Source organism: Ananas comosus, linkage group 13, assembly GCF_001540865.1.
Source record: "Ananas comosus cultivar F153 linkage group 13, ASM154086v1, whole genome shotgun sequence".
Taxonomy (NCBI): domain Eukaryota; kingdom Viridiplantae; phylum Streptophyta; class Magnoliopsida; order Poales; family Bromeliaceae; genus Ananas; species Ananas comosus.
In genome coordinates this window covers 11,672,332-11,691,944 of record NC_033633.1, presented here as the reverse complement: position 1 = coordinate 11,691,944, position 19,613 = coordinate 11,672,332, and the positions used below count along the sequence as shown (strand labels likewise).

Below are 19,613 nucleotides of genomic sequence, written 5' to 3'. Positions count from 1 at the left end.
CGGTACACAATCTATTGTCAGCGCTACAGGAAAAGTTCCTTAGTGTTTAACTAACCAATACTTAATAATCATATGAAACAACGAAGCTTCAACAAATTGAGTGGGTGAAGCTGCAGGTGTAAGTCCTAATTGGGAGCGTGACAGAAGCTTCAAATTCTTTAAAAGAATGGGGGGAAAACAATCAAAGAATAAAAATGGTAGTAATAGCGAAAACAATTTTAACCTATTAGAAAACAAGGCAAATACTAGTGTACATGGCTTTCCAAAGTTAAGTTCATGGTACATATTTTAATTTGTAAACTAAATAAAAAGAATCAAGATTTCCAAACGAAAAAAAAGAAATTGAGACAATGGTGAAAAAAAAAAATGTATGAAGCAAATAAAATGCATTATTAGAGATTGTGATTGCGTTGACATGACGGTTAAATTTTTTCTCTTGCTTTTAAATGTACGTAAAAGATTGACTGTTTTGTTTTTTGATTTGAAAAATGTATTGACGCGGTAAAATTTACGTTGAAGAAGAAGTCCCATGGTGGAGAAAAACGAGAATTTTGTTGGGGCTAAGAGCAAATTGCCGAGCAACATCAAATATTTTGCCAAATAGGATACTGATAATATCTGGTAAAATAACCTTCGATGGAAATGAACTCGGGCATTTTAGGCGGACGGCAATCAGAGTAACATATATATATTTAGGAAACTGTTCGCTGTCATTAGAGGATAAGAACGGATATTAGTTTCGCCAGAGCAATTAACTGTTCAAAAATTGAAATTTAAGCAGCGTGGGTTGCAGCAGCATACCCCCTACCTAATCCCACGGTTTTTGCGCTGGACGGGGTCCTGACTCCTGAGAGGTAGGTGCGGAAGAACGAAGCGCGGATTGGCTCCTCTATTGTCGATTAAAGAAAAATTCGGTATCCGGATTCCGATCGCTATCAGATTCCGACCCTCCGCTCTCGACCACCCGAATCCTCCGCTCTGGGAAGAAGAAGGGAGACTAAAACAGAGAGAGAGACAGAGTGAGAGGGTGCGGTCGACGCAGCATAGCAATGGGTGCGATAAAGGCGGCGATCGGCGATGCCGTGATAACTTTCTCGTGGGTGTTCTGCGTGTCGACGGTGGGGGCGCTCACCGCCGCCATCACCGCATATCTGCAGGTGCAGGGCGTGGCCCTGTCCCTCGCCGTCACCCTCACCCTCATCTCCCTGCTCCTCTTCGTCTTCAACATCATCTCCGACGCCGTCGGCGGCGCCAGCTTCAACCCCACCGGCACCGCCGCCTTCTACGCCGCCGGCCTCGGCTCCGACAACCTCTTCTCCATGGCCCTCCGTTTCCCCGCCCAGGTAGATCTATTAGTGATATTAGTTTAGTAGCAGCGGCGCGCCTCTTCCCTTTTCTCTTCTACGGACTGCAGTTCGCCTCCTCCTCATTTGAATTTCTCCCCGGCAGGCCGCTGGGGCCGTGGGCGGCGCGATGGCCATCGTGGAGTTGATGCCGCCTCAGTACAAGCACATGCTCGGTGGGCCCTCGCTCAAGGTGGACCCGCACACCGGGGCCGTCGCCGAGGGAGTCCTCACCTTCACCATCACCTTCGCGGTTCTCTGGATCCTCCTCAAGGGCCCTCGTAATCCCATCCTGAAGACTTGGATGCTTGCCGTCTCCACAGTCGCATTGGTTATCGCCGGCGCTAGTTATACTGGCCCGTCCATGAACCCCGCCAACGTGAGCCGCTTCTTCTTTCCTAATCTATTGATTCCCCATTGTATCATCATCATCAGCAGCATCATCAGCATCATCGTCGTCATCATTACTATCATAACTATTCTGAATTGGTCAGTCAAACTACATATTCTGATGCTATACTTCCTCATATAAATGCTACCCACGGACGCCTAAAGAGATAGCAGGGTACCGAGATTAGATCACATGTGTGAGACCTTTTATAATTTTTATTTTTAAATTCCAAAGTCTCTGAATTCACTTATTTGCTGAAAAGTTGGTTTCACTCATACCGTTCGATCAATATAAATTAAAAAACTTGCGTCATGCACTGAAGGACTTTACACACATGCTGAAAATACTTATTTTGGGTGAATCAAATTTGACCTGCAGCTAACTAGCTCAAATGACTTGTTCAGCTAACTTGACTTTTGCCAGATGTTTCTAAAGAAGGCAGGTGTGTCTTTTATTCTCCTTCCAACCAATGTCTAAAAAAAAAACCAGCAAACACAATAAAGTGGAACAGAAATTGGTTCGAGGCTTACTGATTGTGTCAGTGCTTGGATTAGTAATATTATCATGATGTCACTAATCACTCATCGATAAAGTATAGTAAGTAGGAAATGAATTTTCACCAACTCCTACTTCAATTCATAGGATTTCGTTTATTGAAAGAAACCCACAAAATCCTCCCAATTGAATCTCGTAAAATCATGGTAGAATTAAGAAGGATGTAAAAGGGATTGTCATAGAAATCCTGTCTTTAGCTCTATCCTATCTAAGTCCTTTATAGCTTCCTTCTTTGTTTTTTCCCCTCTTCTTCTTCTAATGGCCTCGAATGATGTTGTTGTCAACATCCCTCTGCTCCGTTTCATCTCGCTTATTAGGAGTCTATTCAATTTATAGCTTTCGATAGAAAGCAAAGTGGTTATGAACTAACTGAGGGAAGAGTCTCACTTGATTGCTTTGATGATAGTTTGATCTGAGGAAGGACAGCTTTGCTTAGGTCTTAAAATGGAGTGTAATCTATTGTGAAGTTTAATAATTGAATTGGGTTTTATAAGTCTTTGATTATGTTTAGGAATTTCAGTTGAGTTGCAAATTAGGCCAACTAGGTGCTTGAGTCCATTTGGATCAAGTTTGATCTAGATTTCCTTTCGAGTCCCAATTTGGTTGTTTAGGACTAATCAGGGAAGTTAATCAGCTATTTGGATTTTTTTTGAATAGATTTCATATCTATTTATGAGATAGGAATCCTTGATGAGTAGAGATCTGATTATGTTTAAGGTTTGTCAAGAGGCCTATATGAGGACCTCCTAATCCTCTTTGTAGTCAATTCATGAATTAGTGAATTTGAAATCTGGTGTTTACTGATTTTCCTTAAGGTATATTCTCCTCTGTCTCTTCATTCAAGTGGCATAGCTGTATCTGTCCCCTTGTTTGCTATGCATGAAGCTGCAGGTGTTTCTTCCTTGCCCTTTATTTTTTAGGATAAATGCACGGAAATATTGAATTTATACACATGGCTTCTCTAAGCTTTAAAATTTAACATAAATCACCCCAGCATTTACGAACATTTCGATGAACCACCTGCCCCTCATCCCGTTAGTTTTTGCAACATCTATTAGCCCGTGACATTCTCACGAACCTTTATATTTCAAGTCTTGCCCCTGTTATTTTGAATGCATAGATCAGTTTAGGGGCGCTTGGGTTATTCGGCTTTCATATGATTAATGACTTTCAGAAAAACTAGTAGTTTACAGTTTATTTATCATTTTAAAGTTTAGGTGCCCATCTGCAGATGTGCGATTTTCAACCCGTTTCCTATCTTTTTCTCTCCTCTTGTTCTCCTTTCCCTCCATAACTTTGCACTTCTCTCTCCATTTTGTACAGAAACACCCCTTGCTCCCTTGTTGTTCAACCCAATTAAAAAAGTAATTTAGTTCACCATGTGAAACTGAACCTGCTTTCAGCCATTTTCCTTCTTGTGGACCTCACAAGAATTCAAGGTACTGCGCCCTAATCCTTTCACACAGATATGGAAGAAATACTTTTCTCTCTTATGCAATAATCAGAACTCACCCCATCCCAGTTCCTTTCTATCTCTATTGCTCCAGTCTCGACAACATGCATACACAAAGACTCATTTTCCTCCAAAAACTAGTCCATAACTTACCCATAATAGAATTAATTCCCCTGTCATTACTCAGTCCCTTAGGCCTATTTCTTGATTCACTATTCAATTAGTCCATAGCACATCACAACCCTCTTGTGTAGGATATTCTTGAAAAAAATTTCATATGCACTTTAGGGACATGGCCATAATTTTAACGGACCTGTCTGTCCAATGTCATGATCTAATTCTTCTTCACGAATACCCGAAAAAACTTTAAAAATCTCAATTGTGCAATAATTGCCACGATCATCACGAACAGTGTCAGAAATAAATCTCTAGATATCTAGATATCATCGCAGCATCACGAAGCTTGCTGTAAATGCATAGTAGAACAAGATAACAGCATGTGCTGCCTCATATCATGCTTCATGACAAAAGCAAAAATTTAGTGTATCAACTGCAGCTGGGAATACAATTGGCTTGTAAATCTATCAGTCGTAATTAAGAGAAAATGTAGGAATTTAGGAATGATAAGGCAAGGGAATAGGAAGCGTTAGGTGAGATGCTTATCCTTCCTGCTTAGGTCTGAGCTGAATTAGTTGTCTTCAAATATGTCTTTTATCTTGTGACTTTGATTCATTTAGAAGGAAGATTGCTACGCCTTTAGACGGTAATTAATATAGATTAACTGGGACTTTCTTCTCATGCCACACATGAAATGGAATAGTCCTCATCTAACTCACAGGTAGAGAACTAATATAATTTGAAGTAGCCTGTTATGGCAAGGAATAATTTGTTGCTGATAAGGAAACATATTGGTTGGTGAAAATAAGGCTTTGAATTTTGATTCAAAATTGCCAGTACTATAAATGTTTCCTATTAGAATTGTTTGATTGCTTTTGTCGAGGGCATGTTTTTTCACATCCGAATTGTTCCATTTCTCTTGATAAATGAGTTGCTTTTATGTTAGTCTCGCAGGGAGCATTATTGAACAGATGATTTTTAAGTTCTTCATGGCTTGGTTTGTGAGTCCTATATGTTAATAGCCTAGTACACACTGCAGGATGGTTACCAATTGATTAGGCTTTCAGCAGCTTACCAACTGGAGAAGCTGCTGTACTAACTTGTAATTTATTACTTTGTGGGTTCTTGGCAGTCTAGATATTGGTATTTCTAGGTGTTTATTTTGTTAAGCATGCTTGTGCTCATCACCTGGATGCTAGTTCCAATGTTCATTTCATTTGCCATCTTGTCTTGCATTCATATTTCCAGTTCTTTGTGCCATAGGGATTTGTTTCACTCCTATTACTAACCCTGGATGCAATGGAATGTGATTTTACAGGCATTTGGCTGGGCATATGTCAACAATCGTCACTATACATGGGAACAATTTTATGTGTACTGGATATGTCCTTTCGTTGGTGCCATTCTTGCTGCTTGGGTCTTTAGGCTTATATTCCCGCCTGCGGTCAAGGTTAAAAAAGCATGAAACTGGGTGTAGTATGCAATGCACTTGATCTGTCATGCTTTAGAATGTAATAAGCTGGTTAGACAATATTGTGTCGGAAAATCAGTAATTGGCTAATTGCGATGTCCATAATTACAGTCAACTGCTTAATTTTATGCCTTTGACTAGGTTCGTTTCAAGGAATGAATAGTTCAGTTATTTCTCTAGTTATCACTTTTTTGGTTACTGTGACAAATAATATGAAACACAGGTTCACAGTTTCATTAAGTACGTGATTGGTGGTTATTTGATTCTGTTAAAAAGCCATAAACCGTGCTCTGAAACCACAAATCACCAGCATTGCAGTACTGGGTTGATCTTCAAATGAACATGCAACATTTTAAGAATTTTGGTACATTTTATTTGTTACAAATCTGTAGTGTAGTTGGATGTTCATGTAGTCTTGGGTCAGCGGAGGCGTACTTCGCAGACTGGAAGCCTCCAATGACCAAAGACTACATGAACATCCAATCTGTAGCAGCGTAGTTGAATGTTCGTGGTGAATTGAACAGCATGCACAGGGGCTTTTAGGCATGTTTGGTTGGGAGGTTTTGAACTCGCAAATGAGCAATGGAATTATCTTGTACCCCTTTTCCAATGACTGTCTCATTCTAATTCTCGTTCAAGATTGTTCAGGAATTTAGCGAGTAAGATCCTTGTGGTTGTTCCAAGGTGGCAGGAATTATTCATTTCGGCTCCTGTTCTTGCTGCGAACCAACCAATTTTGTTGTCTTCACTCTGATTCCAATCCATTCTGCTTCCATTTTGGACGCTGGTTGCAAACCAAGCATGTCGTGAATATAGTACCAAGTGCATATAACAAAAGGATGTGTTTGCTACTTAGCCTTCGGGAGAAATCTTGATCAGCGACTATGCCGGAAACTACGCCAGGAGAAATAGGTAAGCGATGCTCTTAGTATACTTTCTGATCCTTTTGGAGCTCTGAAAAATTGAAGAGCTTGTGTTTGGATCGCCCATTCTCTAACTCGGCCTGTTTATATGCTAGCATACAATTGCGTAGCTCTGCAGTCAGAATGCAGAACCAGGGAAGTTTTGATTATATGTGGATTGTTTCGTGTTAATATCTGCTGGTGATTCCTACAGTGCATCCACAGCCATAATTGTTGTCATCAAAGTTAAAATTAAGTGCGAGCACGAGGTTAAAATCTGTGTTAATGCTTACAGACGTGCTTAAAGTTTCAGGAAAGCACAGGAGTATTACATCACGCACAATATCAAAAAGACGGAAAAACAGAAGATGATGCACCTACGCGATCAAATCCGCATTGATATATTTACATGAAGATACTACATCTCAAGTCTCTCATTACACATGATTGACACTTATGTAAACACTACACTCGCATGCATGGACAGAAAAGGTTATATATATTTACAAAGACAGACTAATTTGAACATGCTAAGGTTGGTTCAACGGAGCTCTAGCGGTGAACCCTAGGCAGTCCCTGTTGCAAGCTGCGCGACATGGAATTGTGCCGTATACTTCTGTGCGGAGTCATTCATCTCATCACGCGGCGGCTCATTGAGAAAAGCCCAGTTGCTTCGGGTCCACCTGCAACCAAGCCACCATTAATCATGTTTTAGGAATCATCAAAACGCATGCATAGATAATTGGAAATTCTTGCGTCAATGTAAGCTACACGATTAAAGTAGCAGATCAAGGTGAAAATGACCATGCAGAGGAGTTCATTAATGCCCTGATGAGATAAAATGATGCAGCAGGATGGCATGACATGCAAAGTCTAGCAAACCCCAGCAAACCCCAGCCCCAAGGCAGATACAAATAGTGCTCCATCCAATAAACTAGCATGCATGTTCCATCTATGTTAGGATTTGGTTAGATTTCTAAATTAATTCTAATAGGATAAAAATTGATATTTAAATTTATTAAAGATAAATTAAAATTTAAATATTAATTAGAGTATGAATCTAACTAAATTAGGATAAATATTTAAACTGTTGAAAATAAATTAAAATTTAAATATTAATTAGAGTAAAAATCTAATTGAATTAAAATTTGAATAGCTTTTAATATAAGCTATAAAAATAGAAAAGATGCTATTATTTTGGTGGTGGTGGTAGCCACACTCACATGGCATAACTAAGGTAGTCATGATTTTGGATGCACCCGGTGCATGTGTGCAAGAAAACGTGCGACTTTTTATAGCCATGGATCATTGGTATATCTTGTACACAGGTGTACAGGATGAGAGAGATGTCTTCTGAAACTATAAAAGATGACAAAAGCATAAAAGGGATTCAAAAAGAGAGCTCGAATTGTAGCTACTTTATTGTAAAAGATAAGTCGGATGTAATATTTTCTTATTTAATGAATCTTATTTTATCCGCATATTTTCTGTTTAGTTATTTTCTCTCTTTTATAATTGTATCAATCTCTAAGAAGACGAATTTATGATAAAAATTTGATTTGACGCTTTTGTTGCGAAATCCCAACAATCGGTACCATCGGTATCGGAGTGGGTTACGAATTCTCAAAATTCAGTACCGGGGCGAGTACCGGGTTCCCAACAATCCAACTATTTTGAATAGATCTGTAACGAACTACATCGCTCGATAGAAAATTTTTAACTAGACGGTTAATTAACATAATAATAGGATAGAGACTTCCAAAAAACAGTTTGCCAATGCACTGCTTGATTAATTACCAGTCGCCGGTTATGTCTGGTTTCCCGCCCTCGACTTCCTCCAGCTGATCGTTGATCTGCACCAAATGAACCGACTTCTTCAGCACCAAGGCATCTTTCACCTGCAGAACATGTGCAAAACAGCACACACAGATCATAACCAGGAAGAACAAATTGGTAATTCTGCGTATAGTAAGTTCTGTTCCCCCGTTACGTTTAATTCCTGCTGATTGACATAATGAATGAGAATATTATGTATACCTGGGGCTTTTTCGGAGAAGCCACAGCTGGCGAGAGCTGGCCTTCTTGCTCATCCTCTTCTGTATCGTTTTTTCCCTGCGACTTCCGGAATGTCTCGATATCTTCTCTCGTAAGCGATCTGTTCCTCCGAGCTCGAACTGTGATAATCGATTAAACACAACATGCACGGATGGATCCATGAGTCAGTATCGTATAAATAAACGTCCTTTTACAATACTGCACGGAGAAATTAACAATAACAGAAAAGAATGGGTCGGCGCGCGAGGTACGTGGAAGCTACAGACCTTTCTGCTCGTCCAGAACAGGTGAAGCCCATCCAGCCATGAGGGAACCCATCTTAACTCGTTTGCAGCAGAGCTAGGAATATCTACGAAGAAGAAGTTGAACAGTGGCGATTGGAGCTAGCTCAACTATATATGTGTATTTACGTTGAAAGATAAACTGGAGTGTAATATTGAGTGGCAACTCTATATATATATAAAATGAAAGTGAATTAACAGGAGGAGGATCCAAAGTGGGAACAAGTGCTTAGCACATAGGAATGGCACAAACCCAAAACCGGGTGGGTCGCCTGTCTCTTTCACCAAAGGAAATATATATGAATGAATTACAGAGAAGTAATATCTTTGCTTTTGTACGTTCTGTTTATGGACAGGCTGGCCAGCCGGCCCACGGCACATGCAAAAGATACGGTTACTGTATCAGTCTTTTATATCCACAATAGTTATCCGGTGGAAATGACGACATGGGGTCCGGTGCGGATGGAGACGACCTCACGCTTGACTTGCGGCGGCTCATCTTCATCCTTATCCACAACTCCTCCAGAATCTTCTCAAGCCTCAGCACCGACAGTAAATCTCAAGACACTAACGTTTATCTGCTTCCATTTATTACTTTTATCGGTGAAGGTACCGCGCGTTGGCACATCTATTTCAGAAAAAAAAATAATGAATAAAAAAATAAAAAATATATAATTTATTATATTTATAATAACAATAAAAATTAAGGATTAAAATATTATATGCCTTATAATTAGATTTAGAAATTCTAAGTAATTAAAGTTTGATGATTAAACCACAATGGTGTCGACATTTAATGGTCACAGCATTTCAGGTCAAAAAATTACTCACATCACCATAGCTCAAACTTGTCATTAATGGGTAAGTAGATATCCAAGTGATAGTTTTATAGATGGTCATACTTTGTACCCTTATTTTACAGCAACCACCTTTGTATTTGCTCTGGTATATCATATCGATGATATGAGACTTATCACTGAATAGGAAGCAACATGCACGCCAATCTTACCGAACTAACATCCCTATGTAAGTCCTATGATCAGAAAAGCAGCATCCCCGTCCGAATCTGTTGGAGAGGAGACCTTTGGCTTTGGAGTTCATAGTTCATTCCGCTCAACAAGCTTACCCAACCATTGAAGAAGCTTTTATTTAGTCAGGACGTCGTTCCCATCCCTTGTAGTGGTTTTTCAACCCATTGCTTTGACTTCGTAAATTGCATCTAGATTCGCTTAAATTCTGATAGATACAGCATTATTTGTGTTAAATATAAAAATGTTTAAATACCGTTCTCTAAGAGCTTAAGCTTTTAGAGTACAACGGTTGTTTCACATGGTATCAGAGCAGGAGGTCCTGAGTTCGAGTCACGCCAGGCTCCTAGCATATTAATTTTCTCTCATTTAATTTAAGCCCACGTCATGGGCCGATTAAAAAGTCTCGAGCCCAGACGTGAGGCCCATTTAATTCAAGCCCACGTCATGGGCCGATTAAAAAGTCTCGAGCCCAGACGTGAGGGGGAGTGTTAAATATAAAAATGTTTAAACACCGTTCTTTAAGGACTTAAGCTTTTAGAGTACAACGGTTGTTTCACAATTTGCATCACCAGTTCTAGGCATACAGTATGTTCCAGAGCCCTTAGTCGCGGAGTTAAAAGCAACTATATATGGATAGTGTCCGATTTCTATATCTTGCCTGCGAATTGAAGCTGTTATCTCTCTAACTCATGAAAAAATCACCTGCCGAAAAGGAATAGCCGGAATAGAATGAAGGAATGATTCAATCTTCCATCATTTCAAAGCCGACGCCCTCTTTTCTGCCTTTCTATCTCTATTTTCCCTCCCAGCAAATGGAGGAGCAAGTTACGGAACAAGCAAGGGCTTTCGTGCGCAAAAGTTTTCTTGCTTGGTCTCGCTTGCACATTTCTGGATTTTACCTTTCGGACTTGGAGCCATTTCTTATTGTGTATGAGATTTCTTGGCTATTTGTGTATGATTGAATCTTGTCCCGAGGGGTTTGCAGCGATGGAGGATCAATAGGAAGATGAGTAGGAAATTAGGTGTGTAGGCTAGACCTGCTACGCACACAAATAATAATGAAACTGGCGTTAGTAAGGAGGTATAGTAGAGGGCTGGTTGAAAGGTTGACCTGATTAAGTCATTCAATGAGGTCTGATCCACGTGCGAGCATGTGTATTCACCACACCCACACCGACGACTTCGCAGCATAGCGGCTACCCTCATCTGACTCAAAGTGACAACTGTCCTCTCGTTACCCTAACCCGAGCTCTAACCTACTCCACTCGACACCCCTATTCTTTTGCGCACAGTAAGCACTTCCTGCTTTTCCTTCCATAGCCTATCGCAGCCACCCTATCCTTTTCATTTTGTATAGGAACCCTTTTCTCAACAATAAAAACCTTCCTTCCAAACCTGAAAGAAAACGGCTATGCGTTAACTTGCTCTTGCTTGCTTTCAAGCCGACCCTCGAATACTGGAGTTTTCTTCGCTAGTTAGGGGTTTTCTCGCTTGTTGCCGTCAGTATAGCTCGTCAGGTAAATGAGAGAGGAAGGAACAAATACTGTGCGTAAGGCAATCGGTTTGGTTTAGACTTCCTTTTTTGGTTGTAGAAAGCGGTTTGTTTACCTTCTTTTTTTTTTTTTTTTTTTTACTAATGGACACTTTGACAAAAAGGATTCCCAGGGAAGGTAACTATTTTTATAAAACTTTTCTTGTTGGGTAGCGGTATTTTTAAGCAGTGAAAGTAAAGTTCCAGCGCTCTATGAAATCCTATTTTTGGGCTAGGCTAGTTATTGTCAGCGGTTCAAGTGGATAATTGTGAAAGTGTCGCAGAGAAAACTCCATCAAGCACTGTACTGTTCCGAGCCCTTTGTTGTAAGGCGGGCAAGCACCTTAAAATAAAAGATAGGTTCCGGGCACAATTCAAGCAGAGGAGAGTCGAGAAAGAGCTGAGACCTGCACCGCAGAAGAGAGAACCGCTTCAGGTAGTTCTGGGGAAGGAACCTAAATCGAAGACAGAGAAAACAAAACCGGGAGCCGGCATCGCAGAGACAGCCCAACATTCAAAAGGGAAGCACAAGCACCGAAAGTCGAGTCGAGTCAGTGTTGGGGTTGACACCGAGACAGCCGTTGAAGGGATTTCGCAGCAAACAAAGCGAGTGGGGGAGTAAGGGGGGAGGCCTTAACCAAGGGAGGATCCACGACAGCAACGGTAAGTGCCATTGCTAATGTGGCGGCTGCAATCCATATCGCGATGTCTTTTGCGAACCCCTGTTCGGTCATTTGCAGTAGCTTTTGGCCACTTGCACCTTTTGGCTCCATCTGCCACTCTGTGGTCGTGGAAACACTTGCCCTTGCTATCTTCTGACTTGAAGCACTGATAGCTTCTCTTACTTCCTTTACGTCCACCTCGGCGGTTTGAATTACTGCTTGCCCGATTTCTGGTGACTCTGAAAACTTTTGTTGGCTTAAATGAGCTAGCATTCTGCCCTGTGGTGGGAGGCTATGTTGGGCCGAGTCATATTCGAAATGGCGTGAGATTGGGTGGGCCGAGTCATGTTCGAAGTGGTGTGAGGTTGGTTAGGCTGAGTCACAATCGAGACCCGTGGGCGCTGTATCTGTACGCTTTAAGTGAATTAGTTGCGTATTTCTAACAATTCGAGCTTTTGGGATTAATGATTAGCGCCAACAATCCTACAAGTGGTATCTGAGACAGAGGTCACGAGTTCGATTCCCTCATGCTACAAATATGTGCAGGTGATGGAGGGGAGATTGTTGGCTTAAATGGATCAGCATCCTGTTCAGTGGCGGGAGGCCATGGTGGACCGAGTCATATTCGAAATGGTGTGAGGCTTGGTGGACCGAGTCATGTTTGAAGTGGTGTGAGGCTGGTTGGACCGAGCACAATCGAGACTCGTGGTTATTGTATCTGTACGCTTTAAGTGAATTAGTTGCGTATTTCTAACAGCTCGAGCTTTTGGGATTAGCGCCAACGATCCTACAATTATCAGTATAAGGATTTGAAGGAATGGAATAGAGAAATGCATGTTAAATGCACCTATAATGGTGTTCAATTATCAGAAATTGAATTTTCGGTTAACAGACGGTATTCAGATAAAAATTTTATTCCCTTTCTGTTTGAAACCTTGGCGAAGATCTAAAATACAATCTCATCCTAGTTAAAGAAAAAGGGAAAAAAGACATTGTTTTTTAACAGTTTAGGGAATGGAAGCGGAAAAAGATCTAAAATACAATCTCATGACTAAAGCATCACGTGCCTCGTACAATCTCATCCTAATCTTCATCCTTATCCAAAACTCTTCCAGAATCATCTCAAGCCTCAACGCGGACAATAGATCTCAAGACTCTGACGTTTATTAGCCCCAATTTAAACATCCAGAAATCACAGGAATAGGCTATTATTCTTAGAAAATGATTGAATGAGAATAATAGCAAAATTTTCACAATTATGAGCGTAGTGATCCAGAAGTTGGCTGCTTTTTTGATAAAGCTGAAACGTGAATTTGAAGAAATAAAAGAAAATTAGAAGAATTTTGGAGTCTCAACTCAAACTCTGACACACAAATACTATGTGAAGCAGCCTTTTTTTTTTCAAAATTTATTTGAGAATGGTGTTTTAATATATACGTGTTCAACAATCTAAATGACGAAATTTGATTGCAAACTAAATATATTCCTAATTGATTTTAGTTCAACCAAATACTATCACACCAATCTATTTTAGTACAAGTGGATGAAATATTCAATCGGTTTGAAGCTAGAGGTTCTGATAAGGTGCAGGATTTTTGGGTTCAGAGAAAACTACAAACTATTTAGGAAAAACTACAAACTATGTGGATAAGCATGAGCCCCTTGCACGTGCCAGTGGAATGGTGGATTACACTCGCACTGTCCCCCTTGCACGTGCCAGTGGAATGGTGGATTACACTTGCACTGTCCAGAGAATAGAATGTTCAACCAAGGGTTGATCTGCGGTGCCTCCTCCATACAGTAAAACTCTGCATAGTTGCATTAAATTAGCAAAACCAGATTTAACAAAGTAGCAAAAAGGGCATTTAGCATTTAACAATCCCCAAAAACCAAATAATTGCTATATGCTAGTTGACTTTGTAAGAGCTTAATTATAATGAAAGGAAATTTTGCTGAGAACTCTTTGTTTAATTATCTTTAAATAATTATGGGACGGATCGAGACCAAAGATGGGGAAGTCTGCTTGGAGTCTGCAAAACATCTTTAGGCAAGCTGTGCAGATATGGCAAATTTATTCTCTGATTCTATTATTCTAGTAGAAAATTCACCTAGAATTTTTCCAAATTGTATGATTACTAGGTTTGGGAATTGGTAGGTCGTATCTAACTGTTGTGACCATAACTAACAAGGCCAATGAAAAGGCTTCATATATGATACATACAATCTTTTTTATTTTTATTTTTATTTTTTTTTATTCGGGAACGAAGAAGCGCCAAAAACGGGTTACATTGCGGGCACCATCAAAGTACGGCCCAAGATTCTCCACCCGTGAACCGTGTTGTGAGTGGGTTGGGTTGGAATGGGTGGTCCGTCACGAGGCGATAAGGGCCGTAAGAGAAAAGGGTCTAAAACGCCAAACTGCCAAAAAGCCGCAGCCTTAGCATTGAGGAGGAGGAGGAGGAGGCGGAGGAATATTTTCAGCCCTACCTAACGGTGACGGGATACCCCCGGCTCTTGGCATTGTTAGCATTGAGGAGGAGGAGGAGGAGGCGGAGGAATATTTTCAGCCCTACCTAACGGTGACGGGATACCCCCGGCTCTTGGCATTGTTAGCATTGAGGAGGAGGAGGAGGGGGAGGAGGAATATTCTCAGCCATTCCTGACGGTGACGGGATAACCCCGGCTCTCTCTGTCTCTACCTCCCCACCCTCCTCCCTATCTGTCCCCACTCGTCCTCTCTCTCTTCTTTGTTTTGGGTTTATTCCTTTTCCCTTCTCGCTCGGGTATCTCCTCCCACTACGCAGTACAGCGCCAAAAGGTTCATAAGATAGATTCCATCGGTCGATAATAGTCGAATTCCCCAATCTGCAATTGTCTTCTCTTCTCAATCCCTGTTCGATTAATCCCTCTCTCAGGTTTTATTTATTTATTTTTTCTTTAAATTTATTTTTTTGGGTTAGGTTCGAAACGACAAATCAAATCGCTGTGGAAGAGAGCGAAAGAATAAGCAAGGGTCCTTCTTAATTGTAAGAAGGAAACGAAAAGTAGGAGGAGGAGGAGGAGGGGGATGAAGTTTGGGAAGGATTTCCGGAACCACCTGGAGGAGACGCTGCCGGAGTGGAGGGACAAGTTCCTGCGCTACAAGCCCCTCAAGAAGCTGATCAAGCACCTCCCCCCCGACCCCCGCCTCGCCGCCGACGACGAAACCCCTGCCGATGTTTCCGCTGCCGCCGCCGCCGCTCCCGCTCCCGCTCGGCTCTGGATCGGGCTGGAGGAGTGGTTCGTAAGGATGCTCGATGAGGAGCTCGACAAGTTCAACGACTTCTACTTCGACAAGGAGGAAGAGTTCGTCATCCGATTGCAGGTATCTGCCTAAAATCAACATCCTTCTTTTCCCCTGTCCTCTTCTCTCCGCACTTTTTAACCTATATATGTATATCTTTCAATCTGAAAAGTAGAGCAGAGCTTTCTTAGGGGAATCGGAATGGATGCCTGCAACTAATGAAATCTGTCTGTGCTTGCATTCCTCTCTTCTATATGTGTTTTCCCGGTCGCTTAAAAGTATTTTGTTGGGCAATTATTCATAACACAACCCAAGAGCGACAAATTCATTTCTAGTTCTAGGAAGGTATATATATTCTAAAGTTTCTTCAATAGAGGGCAGAAAATATCGCATGATTAATATTGCAGTCGAGTCACCTCACCTGCAATTTGAGAACTGGGGGTTACATGATATGATTATTACATGATATGATTATTAACCTTGCTTAAAATGCTTTCGGCAGCTCTGTAGGGTTTGCATTGATGTCAGTATCAAACATTGCTGGCAGATGTTCGCCGGTTTAGTTTTATATGAATTATCAGAAAGGGTGAAGAAAGTGGATTCAGCTGGATATTAGCATTAGATTTAGCTTATTCTGAAAGTTGGTGAGATGAAAAATCTAGGGGATGTATGATTTTAATCGTCTCCTTCTGCTGCAGGATGAACATCTGCTTGTGAATACATGACAAAATGACATTTGAAGTTCCTAAGAAGCAACAACATGCCTGACATTCTGTCTGAGAAAAACATTTGAATGTAGTTATCTTACATTTTTAGTTCGTGTAGTTTGGTGTTTAGATTGAAAGATCTAGGAAACTTTCACTTTCTTAAGAAACGAATGATGCCTAGATCAGCACCATCAATTTTGTTCACCGGGCTTTGAGTAATATTATAGGTGCTTGAGTTGGGGAATGTGTCTAAAATTATGCCAGATGGATTTGTGAGGTCACTTATCCAGTGTGATTCTAATTGAGGAAAAAAAAACTGACAATTCATCCATAGTAAGTACAATAAGTACTATGTTAAGATGGAAGTTTTCAGACATGAACAAAATAATAGATGTAAAAGCTTAGAAGTATAAGCTGTTATATCTCACATCATGCACCAATCACTAATTACTATAGATTACAAAAACGCAGAACTAGAAAAAAGGACCTATGCTACCACTTCTTCCAAGCTTCAAGTACCCGTTCATAAGAAGCTCTGCAAAGTAAGAACGACTAGACTTTCTTGCTATTGGCAATTCGGAGAGAAACTTATACAACAAAATGTGATATCCGGACAACTTCAGAACCTAACTTACATAGGGTTGAAGCTCCCCTTAACATAATAGCAGTAATCAAATGAACTATGGAGTCATTTGAGAAATCTAATTCTTGTTAATTCTAACCAGGTTCTTGCATTGTCTATGCCTTAGTGATTAGTAATTTGGTTCTTGTTTGGATAGGTTGTCGCTATTAGGTTTACTTAGTAAATTGCATTCGAGTAAAATAGATTTTTATTTACTTTTTGATGCTGCACATATCTCTACCTGATTTGAAATGTTTACAGTAGAGTTTTCTTTTCATTATATTTTTTTCTTTTCTTTCCAAGTCCCCTGGGAAAATATTAGCTTTGGTAGTGTAATGTTACATCAAGTACTATCCGTTTACTTGTGTCCCGTTGATCCAGGATATTCTACTAACCTTGCAAAATCAAAGTTTGATGTTCTTGTTTTCATAGCATACTTCCTCCTCTTTCTTTTTCTTCTCTCTGACTATGTTTCTTCTTTTGGGGATTCTTTCTTCTTCTCTCTTAATTCTTTTATCTATTATGGAGCTTATAAACTACTCTGGTAATTCCATGTTTTGAACTTGGAGGTCCATGTTTGTATCTGTTCGAAGTTTCTGTTTCTGGAATTTTGACATATGAATGGATAAATGAATAGTTCTCCCCATTTCCCAATTTTTCCAAACTGAAATGTTTCCCCTTGTTTAACAGAATATAAAACATGTTTGGTACATTTAACAAATGGTTCATAGCGTTTGAAACACTAGTTTTTCTTTATGGATCAATCAAATAACAGCACCTCTAATACTTTTCCTATCTATCTAAAAACATGGCTTACGTTTTATGTCTAATATTCCTGTCACTTTTTATGTCAAACATGACTTTCTTTTGTATATATGGTATATCATTTTTCTTATGCTTTCTTTATGCTTAAAGCCGTAATTTAGAACGCTTACAAATAGATTCAGTACCTGACAATTCATGTGCCAAAGTGTTGTTGTATCCTTTTTAACCATGGTTCTAAGATGCTGCTGCTTTAGGATATAAGTTTGCAAATACACTCTTCGAACTTAAATAATTTTAATTTTGAAATGTCAAATTCAGAGGTTAGGTCATTTTTTTAAAAAACTGGTTCTTTTTTGGATAAGGTGAAAAATAGTTATTGCCATATTCCTTGCTTACTGCTTCTAGCTAAATCTGTTTTTGGGTTTCGTCTGTCGTTGTGGTACCTTCCATTTGCATAGCAACTAGCCAAATAACCTATGTGATGCACAGGTATATTTTCATTTAAACTGTTAAAAATTAGCACTGTTGAGAATTTTCTTCTTGTGCCATCTAATATTAACATCTGGTTTGAAGCTTGAATTACCCTTTTTCGAACAAATCATTATCGCAAATATTATGTTTAAAAAGTTCTAAAGTTGTGAATTTAGTATGGGATAGGTGGATGGCCAGAAGGAGCCCCCAGTCTATGCGTATCAGAATAACTGGACTTGTAGCCTGCTGGTGGGTCATTTGGACGGTCAGGAATGAGGCTATCTTTCGTACGGTTCAGCCGGACCCACCACGTGCAGTTTACAAGATTAAACAGCTGGTGAACCTGTGGGAACAACATACATATCACATCTTAGAAGCAGTAGCAAGTTTTTTTTTTTTAAATTTTAAAAGCAACCTTTTCGAGGCCTGAGTGGCCTGACCCCTGTAGCTTAATTCATCCTTCTAGTCAATGAAGCAGGTAACATGTTACCTTTCTCTCAAAAAAAGAAAAGAAAAAGTTCTAAAGTTGTTGGCTTAGTGTTAAGCAAACAACCTCGCATAGTTTTGTGAAGGTAGCTAGCAAGTTCTTTTTGTTCTCTTTATTTTCATCTAAATATTAATCTTATCGATACTCTAACTAAGAGATGCTAATGAAGTGTCTATTGTAAGGGCTTTCAGCTGTCAATTCTTGCCCATGCTTCATTTTTTCATTGTTAACATTTAATACTTAGAATTGTTGGATAGACAAAGTCCCCTGGCTAGTCCCCTGCATAATGCCCTGTGTTCCCGTGAAGTTAAATACAACCAACATCAACGTGTAGTGTATATATAAATTATAAATAGAACTAGTGTTGTATCAGTGGGAATTGCTTAATTTTGACAGTTTTATGTTGTTTGTACCCCCTGCAGTAAACTTATTCTCGTAATTTCCTGCAGGAGCTGAAGGAGAGAATAGAGAAACTGAAAGCTAATAAGAACGGGGCTTTTGCATCAGAAAGTGAATTTAGCGAAGAGATGTTAGAGATACGCAAAGACTTTGTGACCATTCATGGAGAGATGGTACTTCTGAAAAACTACAGCTCCCTCAACTTTGCAGGTACTTCATTTAATTGCAGAATGCTCCATGACTCCAGACATCAGTTTACGACCTTACTTCTATGGATTTTCTGTGTAGGGCTGGTTAAAATACTAAAGAAGTATGACAAGAGAACTGGAGGTTTGTTGAGTGTACCATTCACACAGCGTGCGCTTCACCAGCCCTTCTTTACAACAGAGCCTCTGACGAGGTTAGTCCATGAATGCGAAAACAATTTGGAGCTTCTATTCCCATTGGAAGCAGAAGTCATGGACTCGGACTTACCTGGAAAGGACGGGACACGTAGTGGTAGTAGTGGTCACAGAACCTCATGCGTTCAAGAGGAGACGGCTGATGTTTATCGCAGCACTCTGGCCGCCATGAAAGCAATACAAGGCCTTCGGAAGGCCAGCTCTACTTATAATCCTCTCTCTCTTGCTCAGTTCTTCCATTGCCAAGATGACGAGAATGGTGCTGGAACTGTTACTACTGCAAATTCCCCTTCTGGCTCTTTTACTACTTAGCATCAGGAGGTGGGTGAAGAGAGCATACATTCAGGGGACTGATGCGTACCAAACAAACTAGTCTTTCTGTTTTTCAATTTTCTCATGCTATTTAATAATCAAGTCTGTGGCATGATTCCATAACTCATGTGGAGGTGTCCTGTTGGTAAACTGTACAGTTATCCGTATTTAAGAGTGATCTTGTGGTGCTTTTGAATTAGGTTTTATTTAAGAGGCGTTGGAGTTAGAAGCTCTGCTCGAAAACTATTTTACATCTCAACATCCTTTTTTTGTTTTTTTGTTTCTTTCCAGTCTATATCTTGCTTTTTTGTTTTATTTTAGAAATAAATTTTGTTGAAAATATAAAATAATTAAGCTTTGAATTTAGAACTTCG

The 19,613-nt window shown here is 40.0% G+C and overlaps 3 protein-coding genes across 5 annotated transcripts; 2 read left to right on the top strand and 1 right to left on the bottom strand.

The window, feature by feature from the left end:
- Positions 755-5,570, top strand: LOC109719628 (aquaporin SIP1-2). The gene is made up of 3 exons (XM_020246403.1): positions 755-1,343; positions 1,450-1,722; positions 5,178-5,570. The coding sequence occupies exons 1-3, from the start codon at positions 1,050-1,052 to the stop codon at positions 5,322-5,324; spliced, it is 714 nt and encodes a 237-aa protein (XP_020101992.1). The 5' UTR covers positions 755-1,049; the 3' UTR covers positions 5,325-5,570.
- Positions 6,589-8,723, bottom strand: LOC109719629. The gene is made up of 4 exons (XM_020246404.1): positions 8,554-8,723; positions 8,270-8,406; positions 8,030-8,130; positions 6,589-6,915 (listed from the first exon to the last, which is right to left on the bottom strand). Exons 1-4 carry the CDS (start codon positions 8,603-8,605, stop codon positions 6,798-6,800), a joined length of 408 nt encoding a protein of 135 aa, XP_020101993.1. The 5' UTR covers positions 8,606-8,723; the 3' UTR covers positions 6,589-6,797.
- Positions 14,401-19,515, top strand: LOC109719439 (SPX domain-containing protein 4). Of its 3 annotated transcripts, none has more exons than XM_020246125.1 (4): positions 14,401-14,610; positions 14,753-15,156; positions 18,577-18,736; positions 18,815-19,515. In XM_020246125.1, exons 2-4 carry the CDS (start codon positions 14,860-14,862, stop codon positions 19,237-19,239), a joined length of 882 nt encoding a protein of 293 aa, XP_020101714.1. In that variant the 5' UTR covers positions 14,401-14,610; positions 14,753-14,859; the 3' UTR covers positions 19,240-19,515. The 3 variants fall into 3 exon arrangements, with proteins under 3 accessions (XP_020101714.1, XP_020101715.1, XP_020101716.1); XM_020246126.1 differs by lacking the exon at positions 14,401-14,610 and adding an exon at positions 17,827-17,977 and having other exon boundaries at positions 14,965-15,156; XM_020246127.1 differs by lacking the exon at positions 14,401-14,610 and adding an exon at positions 17,817-17,977 and having other exon boundaries at positions 15,023-15,156.

Bases quoted from the DNA above. Each gene is read 5' to 3' on its own strand.
- LOC109719628 (XM_020246403.1), top strand. From the start codon at position 1,050: ATGGGTGCGATAAAGGCGGCGATCGGCGATGCCGTGATAACTTTCTCG. The intron at 1,344-1,449 runs GTAGATCTATTA...TCTCCCCGGCAG, and splicing joins CCCTCCGTTTCCCCGCCCAG to GCCGCTGGGGCCGTGGGCGG. The intron at 1,723-5,177 runs GTGAGCCGCTTC...GTGATTTTACAG, and splicing joins CGTCCATGAACCCCGCCAAC to GCATTTGGCTGGGCATATGT.
- LOC109719629 (XM_020246404.1), bottom strand. From the start codon at position 8,605: ATGGGTTCCCTCATGGCTGGATGGGCTTCACCTGTTCTGGACGAGCAG. The intron at 8,131-8,269 runs GTATACATAATA...CATGTTCTGCAG, and splicing joins CTTCTCCGAAAAAGCCCCAG to GTGAAAGATGCCTTGGTGCT. The intron at 6,916-8,029 runs GTAATTAATCAA...GCTTGGTTGCAG, and splicing joins CCAGACATAACCGGCGACTG to GTGGACCCGAAGCAACTGGG.
- LOC109719439 (XM_020246125.1), top strand. From the start codon at position 14,860: ATGAAGTTTGGGAAGGATTTCCGGAACCACCTGGAGGAGACGCTGCCG. The intron at 15,157-18,576 runs GTATCTGCCTAA...AATTTCCTGCAG, and splicing joins AGTTCGTCATCCGATTGCAG to GAGCTGAAGGAGAGAATAGA. The intron at 18,737-18,814 runs GTACTTCATTTA...TTTTCTGTGTAG, and splicing joins CAGCTCCCTCAACTTTGCAG to GGCTGGTTAAAATACTAAAG.